The 12,647-nt window shown below is 40.8% G+C and overlaps 1 protein-coding gene across 10 annotated transcripts in view; it reads left to right on the top strand.

The window, feature by feature from the left end:
- Nucleotides 1-5,211, top strand: part of LOC147460040 (uncharacterized) — a 111,838-nt gene extending 106,627 nt beyond the window's left edge. For 4 of the 10 annotated variants that reach the window (XM_086511199.1, XM_086511195.1, XM_086511197.1 and 1 more), the window contains exons 4-7: nucleotides 2,973-3,041; nucleotides 3,235-3,322; nucleotides 3,397-3,487; nucleotides 4,770-5,211. In XM_086511199.1, the coding sequence (XP_086367325.1) occupies nucleotides 2,973-3,041; nucleotides 3,235-3,322; nucleotides 3,397-3,487; nucleotides 4,770-4,829 (308 nt within the window). In that variant the 3' untranslated portion in view covers nucleotides 4,830-5,211. Of the gene's footprint in view, nucleotides 1-2,972; nucleotides 3,042-3,209; nucleotides 3,323-3,396; nucleotides 3,488-4,315; nucleotides 4,572-4,769 lie in introns of those variants that run through there. The other 6 variants (XM_086511200.1, XR_015187929.1, XR_015187927.1 and 3 more) reach the window with 6 other exon arrangements.
- Nucleotides 5,212-12,647: the final 7,436 nt, after the last annotated feature.

Genomic DNA, 12,647 nt, shown 5'->3' with positions numbered 1-12,647 from the left:
TGGAGCTCAACACGACTTTCGCTGGCTGGTAGAGTAGTAGTCGCCAACCAGGTGTTGTTGGTGACTATGTGGTACATCACTTCTTGCTGGATCTTCTCGAGTTCTTGTATCAGCCAGGTAGAGAGGCTGATCAGGAACTTCCTTTGGTCAGGTCGTGACACTCTATTTGCCCGAGCCAAGGTGGCTTGGTCGGTCATCACCCTTCCTTGTTCTCAGGGAGGGCTTGGGATCATTGATCCAGCACAGCAGAGCAGAGCCCTTCTTGGGAAGTTCGTCGTCAGAGGGCTTCTTCCAGGCGAGGAGCCCTGGAAGGAGTTCTTGCTGCAGAGGCTTCGTGCCAGGGTGCCTCAGTCAGGAGGCCCTTGGCAACCTTCGACCAGATGGATCTTTACGGAGTTGCGCCGAGTTGGTTTGAGTAGGAGACTGGAGGACTGCTTCGCTGTGAGTTTGCTTCAATCTTGGGAGCTCTTATGGCGTGGCCTAGAGCAGAGACAGCCGACGTGCACGGAGGAGCGCCTACGGCAGCCCCTCGTCTGGAACCCCATGGTTAGCACTCAGAGAGGCCACTTGGTTGGGAGTCGGCCTCATGTTTCTTGCGGTCCCATGGCAGCAGGTCCAGCGCTCTCTCTAGGTGACTAGCTAGAGTTCAGAGGTTTGTCAGAGGAGGTGCAGGGTTTCCAGCTACAGGGCATGAGAGGGGTGCAGAGCATGTGTCAGGACATCTCAGATTCAGTTCCAGCTGAGTGGCTCACGCCTCTCGAGCTAGTAGCACCCCGGTGGATGGGAGCCTTCACACGACTGGAGGTTCTCATTTCAGTCAGGGCCTGCTCAGAGACTGTCCCAGCCCTGTTCTTCGAGCTTCAGGGTGGGGGACGATTACAGCGAGTTGCAGTAGAGGCCCCGCAGGTAGCAGAGTGTTGTTTCCAGAGGATCCGAGTTGTGGGCATCTGTGGGAGGACTTGCGTCATAGACTCTGACCCAGCAGCTCTTGAGACTGGACACTGGAGGCTATGGGCTTGGGAGTGTTGTCCACTGACACGAGTACAGTGGGATCCTGGTGAGTGGCTATGGAGGGACCCCTTCTCTTCCGCAGACCGCCCAGGAGTCCCCTTCTTTTAGTACACTGTTCGGCTTGGACGTCATATACTTGCAGCACACAGAGAGGCCCGCCCCGCTGCAGCACGTCATTGGTAGGAGGAGGGCCTCACAGTCGAGTTCTTGGCAGCCTTTTGGCAGAGGCTGTGGGACTCTAGACAGTCGAGGCACGCCACTTTATTTCAGTGGCTGGTTGCACACAGAGCCACAGCAGTAGGGAGTTGGCTTGTGCATAGTGGTCTCTCGGCCACATGTGCAGCCTGTGACCAGTTGGTGGAGAGTCAACGTCATTGTCTTTGGGACTGTCCCTCGGCCCAGCAGGTGTGGCTACGAGTTCTTCGGCTGATGCCTGCCCTCTCCACGACTCGACAGTACACTTGGGGGGCAGCGGCTTGGTCCACCCTCACGGGCCCGGCACTTCAGTTTGAGCTATCTTCCACCAGCAGGATGATAGTGATGCAGGGGGGGCGACCTACACTCCAGCCTGCTACAGAGCTTACTCCACAGGAGTGGTGCAGTGAGAGAGAGGAGTGTTGGGAGCTCATCAGTGGCCTGACACTTTGGTTCATTTGGCGGGCCCGTTGTTTCTGCATCTTTGAGGCTCGCCTTGTGCCACCAGCAGAGACTGTTTGTGACTTTTGGCTAGAGCTGATCCATACTCTCAGAGGACAGCTTGAGGGACTACAGGGTAGCTCCGACCGCATGCGGGAGCGCCGAGAGGCTTTCCTTCGACTCTGGCGCCCTGGGCCTTTCTACACCATAGTCCAGGGGGTGCTCAGATGGCACTACTGTCCACCTGTGTGGCTCTTCCCTCCTCCCATCTCTTGATTTAGCCTCATTGTATATATGATGTTTTTTCATTGGGAGAGTCTCCCCATCATGCTTGTTGTAGCCCTCTCTTGCAGAGGTGGATGTAGCCCTATGGGCAGTTTTCATTAACTAATAGAAGGATCCTTTTCTCGGAAAAAAAAAAAAAAAAGTAAAGATTTGTGGAATTGTGAAGTCTAGGTCTTCACCATTTCAATTCCACTGTACCTGACACTGGGAGAGTCTCTTGGGGAGATTAGATAGTGGGAGACATTCACAGAGGGAAATCACCGACTTCTTAGCAGCAGTCAGATGAGCAGACTCCAAAGTCCACATACATGAGAGGTATATTGATTGACCTCATTGAGCTTGGGAGAGCTGGACGCCCATATCTATGGAGCCACTATGACATCGACGGAGGCTCCATTAAAAGATTCACGACTATTCTAGCACGATAGCACGATATGGGTGACGTCTTGTACGACTAGTTACCAACGTGGACATTGATGATACTCTTCAATGACCGATGCAATGCATTCTCGGATAGCGCCCGATGCCAAAACATCCTCGGATACTTCCTAGGACAGTGATGTTCATTTTAGCTTTTGTTTTACTTCATTTTGTTTTGTCCCCAGACATTGTATTAGATCCACCAGAATTATATCAGTTTGGTCACATGGCCTTTTGAAGATGTTTAATATTTCATTTCATTCTCTCTCTCTCTCTCTCTCTCTCTCTCTCTCTCTCTCTGCGATTGGGTCTTCTGCAAAACTGGGCCATGGCAACAAAATAAAGACAAAAAAGTTCTGAGGGCCGGGAGGTTAGGACCTCCTTGGCTGTCTTCAAAAGGACAATCACCGCTAACTGCGAGCAGCAGGGGGGGCTGACTGTTGGCAGGGGAGCGCAATAGTAGGGGCAGTATTTGATATCAAAGGGAATCTTCCGACTATTGATGGGTTTTTTCTAAATATAGAGAGAGTATGAAGTACAAAGTAAAACAGTATCCATTCTCAATAAAAACATTGTTAAGAGAGTGCTTGCTAAAGCTTTGCCACATGGGATTTTGCCAGATCTCAACCTGCAAAGTATTGAGGAACTTTTGATACGGAAGGAAAAGGCCGAGCAGGAAGCCGAGAGCTGTAAGACTTTCAGCAAAACCTTTCTGTTCTTCTCTTCCTTAAACCAAGAGCGTACTGCATATAAGTATATACTATGTAAAAGTTGTAAGCTAGGGGAAGGCAAGTGAGCTTGCACAGATACACGGTTCTAAGGGATACTTAATCCTTGGTCTTCTTTTTTTGCCTTAGCACTTCCTATGTGTGCCCCTCTCAGACCGTCTTCAAGCTAGCGAGAAATCCCAAGACTTTGTGAAGCTCAAGCTGAAGTATGAGAAATTGACAGATGAGGTTCTACGCCTTCGGTAATTATCCTCTTCCAATGAAATTCTTTCATCTTGAAGCAAAGTTGTTTATCATCTGAACCTTAACTTTAAAGCAGGACCATGGTGAATCGAGCAAACCACTTGAGAAGAGAGAGTGAGAAGGCAACTGAGGTTCTAAGATCCGAGTTTGAGAAGCTAGTCAAGGTGTGTACTAACTCTGATCTTTACTTGTTTTGGAAAAAAATATTTTGCTCCAGGTTATTGAATATTCTTTTCTTGTTAAACTCAAGTCTTGATTCTCTATGTACATTGTAGAAGGGACAAATTTTCCCTCGATGTATGCAATGCTTTAACTTTGAGTCATAGGGCAAGTCACTTGTTGTAATTCTTTATTGCAATTTATTGTATTTATCACGATAGGGGTTTGCATGCTTTTTACCATATGCGGTCAACGTGTACAACAGGGCTCTACGTGTACAACAGGGCTCTAATGTTATCTTTGTATGCATATGCTGCATATAGTCTGTTGGTCTGGAGTTTATGACATGTCATTTTTTATTTATTTTTCCTTCTGTCAGTATTGGTGTTGACCCAAATCCTACCTGAATCCCCGCATGCATGAAATTATTCTTTTTATTGAATTGTTTTGTGATTTCTGTTCTTGTAATGCAACCTTCAGTAGAAACCTCTAGGTTTTTCTCACTCTGTTCTTGTTTCCTACTTGCCCAGCTTTATAACATTTGATTGTTTTTTCTCAGCTCTTTGTTTTTCCCTTCTGATTTTTTAGTAAGAGAGACCAGGAATTAGAATTTTATTAAATTATGGAGATTAATACGCCTTTGGCATGTATAAAATTTGAGAGTGTAATGTATGAAACCAAGCCTCAGATAATTCTATTATCTGATGGAAAGGCCTTTATGTTTCTTTTGTATGCTTTGTGATATTTTATCCATCATATGGTGTTGTATGCTTTTGCACATATTGATCAGCAGGAAAAGACAGAATGTTTTGTTACGCCATCTTTATGAGCAGGAGCATGGGAGTACAGATGGCCTGCACAGATAGGGTGCACAAAGCACATCGCGGGTGCCATGGTTTTGGGGTGGAGTCCACACGGGATCTAAGGAGACCTAGACGGCCTGAGGGGTGTGTAGCACGGCACACCATAGACTTGGACACTCTCATCCAGCCAAGTGTGGACGGCCAGGAAGGGGACTACTACTGTTGGGTGGCGAGCTTATGTCAGTGCTCCTATGTCAGAGAGCTCTCAAGAGAGCCCTGCCAAGAGGTGGCGTCACAGTTTTGCCACTCTTACTGTTCCATACTTGTTGCAAGTCTGCATTTACCATGACTTGTTGTGCACGTAATTTTCGACTGTTTTCCTTAATGTAGTCTCTATAATGTATGAGTATTTTTTCTGTTAAGGACGGGCGTTTTTCTTTGTACTAGATTTAAAAGTGGCGAACTTGAATCTGTGTGTTTGCAGACACTATTCATGGAATGTTCCCATCAGTCCCATGATGAAGCAGAATCTGCCAATGGGTAGAGAAAGGGCAAACAATGGAGAGCAAGGACGTGCAAAGGGTTCCTGAAAAGGTAGTTAAGACTCATTACACTTAGTTATCATAGCTTTTTTATGCCTGCTCAAGCCCACCATAAGCTGGGATTTTAATTTGTCACTAGGTGACTCCACAGCCACCAAAGTAAAGGAGGTCATTGTGTTCTTTTTATGAGAACATCTGATTCTAAGGTTCATAAATTTATCCCTCTTATCTAAAAACATATTTGCATGTTTTGCCCTTGCAGTGTTTTAGCCTAAATTCTTTTGTGGAATTCAACACTCAAAAAAGTGCTGAGAGACGTTTCTTGTTTTCCTACCAACTTTTTGTATATATTTCGTTAAAAGCAAGAACAAAAATTTGAGGCCTTTTCATTATGTAGTTAGCCTAGAGACGATGGAAATTTAGGATTTTGTTTCATATCAATATGAATACTATATCGAGAGAACCATGATAAGTCCTAAATTGAAAGGTTTACCTAAACTTCATGATTTATTTCTCAAAAAGTTTGTCAAATGCATCTACACGTTAAAACCAAGAAAATGTAGATTCTTTCAAGATTCAAACTGGCACGAACTTAATAACAAAGTCGGATTTGAAACTGTCATTAAAAATGTATAAAATATACACGTTGGTCACCAAACAACCATTTGAACTTGTAGATGCTCGTATTTATGACCTCACAATGAAGTTAGCTATGGTTTGTTTATTTTGACAAAAAGACTTGATACATGCAAACACTAAGAGGAAGAACAACACAACGGCCAAAGTACCCCTAAGGAAAACCAAGGACATTACATAAAGTAAATTACCTCTGGCCAAATTTGGGAACACGCAGTTATTGTGATACATTAGTTTATGTAACCACACAAAGTCCATTGCATTGCAAGTAGGACACATGGTTGCAATAGTTTCATACTTGCCCTTCTATAATCCTCTTATCATCGCATATGGTACATCCCATCATGACTAATGATGACTAATTAGCCAGCATTATGAGCCATTACTATTATACTTTTAGGGCTTTGATTGAACCAGGGTAAGTGGGTAAGTCTTGAGTAAGGTCCCTCTGTCAATTTCTACCCTTGTTACCAGCTTTGGATTGCCCTATAGTCTCTCATGTGAAAATTCGAGAACTATATTAATATATAGAGTAGAGCAATGTAAGAAAACCTCTTATTTCTTTGCATAGTAATCATCTACGTAATATTAGATTATGTACATGTATACATATAATGTGATGTATATAAATAACTTAACATATGATTCAATGCATCGAGCTCGTGTATTACACCGATCCAAGCAATAATAATCAATTACAAACATTGAATAAGCTCCTAGTAAGTAGACTTATTTTTTTAGAACACCTATACTTGTGTGCGGCTATTTTTCATGGGTCCATTCTTTTTGTTACGGTAAGCTCTACAGGGAAAAAATATTTTTTAAAATTTGGACTAGTGTGTCAAAGGTCCTTACAGAGTCTTTTGAGATTCCTTTTGAGGATGCACATCACATTTTTTTCGAAGTAGCAAAACTGATACTCAAGTTTCCTAACTTAGTACAAAAAACATTGAAAAATTTGAACCTTGTTTTTCTTGTTGATAATCAAATTCACCTCAAATTTTGAAGTTCTACACATGCTGTTCTATTTACCAATAGTGCTATTAATGGAGAATGAAAGTGTTGCTATTGCATAAGTCTATTGATGTACTATGATTATGGCTAAAACGTTAAAACAACCAAGATGGTCTAAAGTTCAAAGCCTAGAGTGTGCGCTTTGCACCCCTCACACACACACACACACACACAAACAAACACACAAAGTACTTGAACTAGTAAACGCTCTTTATTTTTGGAAAATCTTAAATATGGCTGTGTTCTTGTTTAAAACCTTGTGAGGACTTTGACACAGGATGTACTTTCTATTAAATGTAAGCTTAATGCCCCGGATGGGGTGGTCATCACAACACATGGCATTAGTCTTAAGATTTGTTTCCATTGTTACCTATGGAAACTATTTTGAGAAAATTTGGAGGGATCCTCATAGGGAAATTGAACCCCCAACCCCTCTCTCTCTCTCTCTCTCTCTCTCTCTCTCACACACACACACACACACACACACACACACACACACATATATATATATGGAAACTTTTGTTTCTTGGAGACCTTGTCTTATGGGGTGACCCGACCCTTGGGTTTTTAGGGGGACCCCAACTATGTGGGAATCTAACCCCTATTGGGTTTATGGTTGGTGCTACTTCATTGAATTGGGTTTTGGAGTAGCAATACATATCTTTCCTTCTTTCTCATGGGTACTCAACCCTCTACTTGCTTTGCTCCATTGTTGTGGTCACCTTCTTTGGGTGCTTGCATATGGATGACATTAAGCATTAATGCAAGCATGAATGCAATACCTCTCTCACATCCATGCCTATGAATTCATTGGTATGGTCAGAATTGTTTACTCTTTCCACGATTTTCTCTAGATCTATTTCTTCTTCCCTCATAATTGTTTAAGAGGTGCCCCTTTTGTGGCATGTCCTTACACATGGTTGTTGTAGAAAAAAGACTCTATACTTGATGTTGGCAAGGGGGCAATTAACATCTAGCAGCTACAAGAGATAATATGCATAGCATGGAGAGGTGGAGGCTTTCCTTCATCTGTTTCCCACAACCCTTTTATATTTAGTTGACTGTCTCTTACCCTCACTTAGCTTTGGTTACCGTCATTGATTTCATTATTTTCATGCTTCACTTCCACCTTCACTTGAGAGAGAGAGAGAGAGAGAGAGAGAGAGAGAGAGAGAGAGAGAGAGAGAGAGAGAGAGTGCATCTGGTTATTTTTCCAAGAGAGGTAGTGCTCACCTGGAGGGCCTTGCTGTGGAGAATTGAAAAAAAGGAAATGGTTGATGAAGTTACTTCTTGCTAGATGGTTCTTTGCTCTTTCATACAATAAATTTGTTACCTTGGTTTTTTCTATACAACACATGAGGCTTCTTCTTTTAGTATTGCGACTTTGTAATACTGCTAATGAGTGGGCTTGTGATAATGTCTTCCTGGACCTTTTAAAAAAAAGAGAGAACACGGTTTTGGACTACTTGATTAGACTCTTGTGTCCTTTGACCAATAACCTTGGTGATAGGCATGCCATGGAAAATTAAGGGAGCTGAATCTTGGGATGTTATGCTTCTTTTCCTTTGAATGACTTAAACATGGATTTGGTGTTCTTTTGAAATGAAAATTGACGTTAAAATTTGAACACACTCGTTTTGATCTTGCTTTTAGCTATTATGGTTTGGTCCCGCCGGGGGGGGGGCACTTTGTAGATATGTAGGTGTATCACATGCGCTCAATGGGAGGGTATATTGTAGCTCATATTGGTTACAAATTTCCACTTACAAGAGCGGCATTTTAATTCAACTTTCATAAAAAGCTATAGGTTTATGAACTAAAGAGCGGTAGTTTTATTCCAATCCACAAAATGTATAAATGGGGTTTTTATTAAGCTTTGATAGCTTATAGTATTTTGGATTTTGTAAGGTGCACCCTCTAAAGGTTTGGTAAGACTTGGGGTTGATCGGGATTATTGAGGATGCCATAATGACATGGTTACTCATGTTTTTTTCACTTTAATTTTTTGATTTAATGTTAATACCCAAACCCTTTTGCTTTGGATTGCTTGGGACCCTTTGGGATGTTGTATCTCTTATATTTATTGGTTGTGACTTGATTCACCACTTAGAATTTGATACTTTCAAGTTACTAAAAAGAAAACATGGGGATATTTAATATTAAATATTAAATATTCTTAATATACTATTGTTGCATATCTTGGAATTTTCTTTCTTGTACTAGAAGCTGACTTTGTGCAATACCTTGTGGGAACATGGGGTTGCTTTTGTTTCTTAATGGTCTTGGACCTAGTGATCATCTTTTAAGGCTTATATCTTTTTAGGTTGGATCTAATTTGGGGAGCATATTTTGATATTTTAAGTTCGGGGGTTATCTGAGCTCTCTTATTGTTCCTTCTCTTCTTGGGACTCTACTCAAGGCTATGCCCTTAGAGGAACATAGGATGTTGGAAAAGTTGCTTGGATACAATTATACCCAAGAATTCATCCATTTTAGAAGAAATCTTGATAGTTCCTAGCTTGGCCAGGTTTTTTCATAGCCTTTGAAATATATTTAAATTTACACGCTAAGTGCTTATTTCCTAGCTGTAGTCCTTATTTCCTAGCTGTAGTCCTGGAAATTGGCATTCAGGAAATCTTCTTACATAATATTTATTGGATAGGTCAAGGCATGTAAGAAAAATTATATACATTCTTGAAACCTGGAAGTTTTTATGAGCTGCTCGGTCAATCCTTTGCATTGAAAGAAAAAACTCAAAAATCCTAGAGTGTGTATACTCACTTTGATGTTTTATATAAATAAGAGGGAAGGTTCTTTTTTTTTTTCAAAAAAGATTTTGTTTTTGTTTTATATAAACAAGAGGGAAGGTTCTTTTTTTTCAAAAAATATTTGGCATTGATGTAAATAGCTAAAAAATCTATTGGTGCTTTTTGACAATAAGAACATACTGCCATGCCCATCAAAAGGGGAGATGGTCTTCTGATGAAAATAAAAATAAATAAATAAAAAGATGAAAAATATCTAAAAAGTAACATTAATTGCTACCTTTGAGAATGTTATGGTCTCTATGCATCTCACTTTTTGTATTTTAAAAGATATACCAATACTCTTGCAATGTTAAAACTAGTAGGACAATAGGTGATCTAATTTTGTTTAGGATTTGACATGGATAGAAATTGATAGGCTCTTTGACACCTAATGTATCCAAGGCTATAAGATCTATTGTCCTGTTTATATATAGATGTAGCTAAGAGTCCTATCCTTGCCTGTATATGTTTAGATTAGACCTTCAAGATGGAAAACTAGTTCTTCGATAGATCTACTTCTTTTTTTGATGTATAGGATAATTGGAATGAATATTTATTTTGACTACATTGGACAAAAATGCTTGAATACAAAATTGTTTGCGTGGATACACTTTCCTATTGTCTAGAGCAAGCCATCTTTTGAACATGGTGTTCTTTTGTGTCTAAGTAATCTATTTTAAATAGCAACACACACATTGTCTAAACACAAGGCCCTCCTAGGAAATTGGGTTGGGTGGGACATTGGCTTTAAAGTACTTTTTTGTAATGGTCTTTGAATTGAACCACTGTCAATAATTCTTGCTTCGGTTGATAGGTGTTAGGCTTTTTTGACAAAGATGGGTTTCATAATCATTGTAGTCCTTTGACTTGAATGGTTTTAGGAGATAGGAACTACCAACTTCACTCTACCTTTTAGAAAACTTCCTAACCCTAATGTCCTTTTCAGAGAAAGACTACGTTTGAACGGACTAGTGAAATAAGGGTCATTTATGAAAAGAGCCAAAGTCATGGAAAATATTCTAAAATACCTTTATTAACAAAAATACACCCCTTAGATCTAGACCCTTTCTTGAAGAGAAGGCTCATAACAAAAAGATCATAAACTTTGAATAAATGATGGATTTGTAGCTAATCTACAACTTTTTGATGTAGGACAAGACTTGAACCTCTCCCGAGGTTTGGAGATTTTACTCTTAATCTCTACCTAATCTAGCTCATTTTTCTCAGATGTATTAATAGTTTGGAAGCTTTATATTTAATTTGAGGTTCCTCTTTAATCCAAGAAAAATAGCTTCTATTTAGCATAAAATACTTGCATCACTCGACAAAAACTTTGTAGATGATTGCACAATGATTTTTGAAATGATCAATCAACTCCTTGTGTTAGCCAAATAATATAATTAGAAACTTGTTACTTTCTCATCTTTGGTGGAGAGCTTGCTAACTTTTTGAAGAAATCCTGTGGTGTTAATCCGATCTTTGTCATTACCCTAGCCACCCCAATTGTCCCCCAATTTAGTGGACTATTTAGTAGAGACCTAACTACTCTCGAAGCTAGCCTTTGCATCTTAAGGAAGCTACCTTATTAGAAAAGCTTCCAAAGGTATCCAAAGTCTTCCCATTCCTATGCGTTAGGTAGATTGAGGTTAAGTCTTTCACTATAGAGCACCAGATTTGAATCTTACCAAACAATGTCTTTTTAGCTCTAAGTGAAACTTGGGTACTCTTAGCTAGCTTGTGTGCTACCACTATGGAAGATTACAAGCTCAAAGCTCTCAATGGATTGCAATTCTTTGATAAAGGGGAACTTATCAAAGGCCCCTCCAATTTGAACTTTCTAGACACTTGTAAGTGTGCCTCTAATGCTAAGCTTCACATTCAAACCAAAGGGGTTTTGGAGTTTGCAAAGAGTGATTCAAACCACTCCTCAAAGTCAGTTTGGAAAAGGCCCTACTTGAAATGGGCTTGTAAATTATTGGATTCAAAAGAAATTTGTGATATGATTTGTTTGAAGTGAAGCATACGATAAATCCAATAATCAAAGTCAAGCTTGAAGGTAATCAAGTGGAGGCCTATGAAATCCTAGACTCAGGAGCTCAAGGAAACCTTATTTCTTATAGCCTATATAAATAGCTTACACTACTCATGAAGTTTCGTGGCAAACGGACGCATCGCTTAGCCGTGAGAGCCAAATGACACTTTGCATGTCTGATTCCTGGCTCAATGTTTTGACCTACTTTTGGTAGTTTGACTATGGGGGAAAGTACATGGGCTTGTAGATAACCTTGAGGAGCACCTACTCATGAATTTAGGTGTCATTCTGACCACTTGCTCCAGATTAACTTCTGAAGGCTCCGAGAAGTTAGGGTTTTTCTTGTTGACCTAAACCATCATTGGAGGGCATAGACATGCTCATCTAGCCTAGGATTAATCCTCTTTTAAGTTTTGTAGATCGGGTTAGTGGTTGTTGAGTTACAATCCCGTTTTGGTCTCTTGCCGACGATGCCACATTGTCGCTTTCGTGGATTTTTCACATTGAAATTAGCATAGAACAAGAAGAGCACATGGTAATGAGCCTACCTCTCATGTTTGGTGCGGATTGGTGTCCCGTATGCGTCGTATGAATCCGTAGAAGATCCGTGCACTTTAGGTTTCTCGAGCTCTTCTCTCACCATGAATAGTAGAAATGAGGTAATAAGTGGGTCCAATATATCTTATATTTGGGGTCCCGGGGCCATTTGCCACAAAATTTGATATGTGCTCGTATCTCATCACAAATGCACTTTAGGCTCCAAAATTTCTCCATTTGGACTCCGTTTGTCCCATTTCCATAAAAATTGTCATTTCGTCCAAAAATTGGGGCCTTTCACAACATCATTAGGAAATTTCGGAGGTCATTTGGAGGGCCATATGAAGAGAGAGAAAAATAGAGCGCGTCCAATGAGCATGAAGGCTACGTTACGTAGGAAAGTACCTGGAAAGACTCAAAAAATAGGAAAATAGCATAAAACTTTCACGAAATTAGGATTGTAGCATAGTAATTTCCTTCCTTTTACCGAGCTTTTAGGTGCTTGCGTGTGGTCCCACTTCTGATATTCTCTCATGGTCATTAACGTACTGGAGGGTGACCATTAAGCCCGCACAAGATATTGGAATTTTAAAACACTTTCCCTCCATTAGAATGCTTTCAAAGTGAATCTCCCTCCACTAAAGCTTTTCTCTGAGAGTTATGGCATCCACGTCTTCTCGCCCAAGAGCCTCAAGGTGTTTACTGTCTCTCACACCAACAACCAACAACGACACTTTGCCTAGAAGACCAAGTAGTAGCATATCCTCAATTACAATACCAGCTTCAATAAGTGC

The sequence above is a fragment of the Adiantum capillus-veneris genome, chromosome 4, assembly GCF_014529385.1.
Source record: "Adiantum capillus-veneris isolate H3 chromosome 4, ASM1452938v2, whole genome shotgun sequence".
Taxonomy (NCBI): domain Eukaryota; kingdom Viridiplantae; phylum Streptophyta; class Polypodiopsida; order Polypodiales; family Pteridaceae; genus Adiantum; species Adiantum capillus-veneris.
Note: the sequence above shows the minus strand (reverse complement) of the source record. Positions and strands in the feature narration are given on the sequence as shown.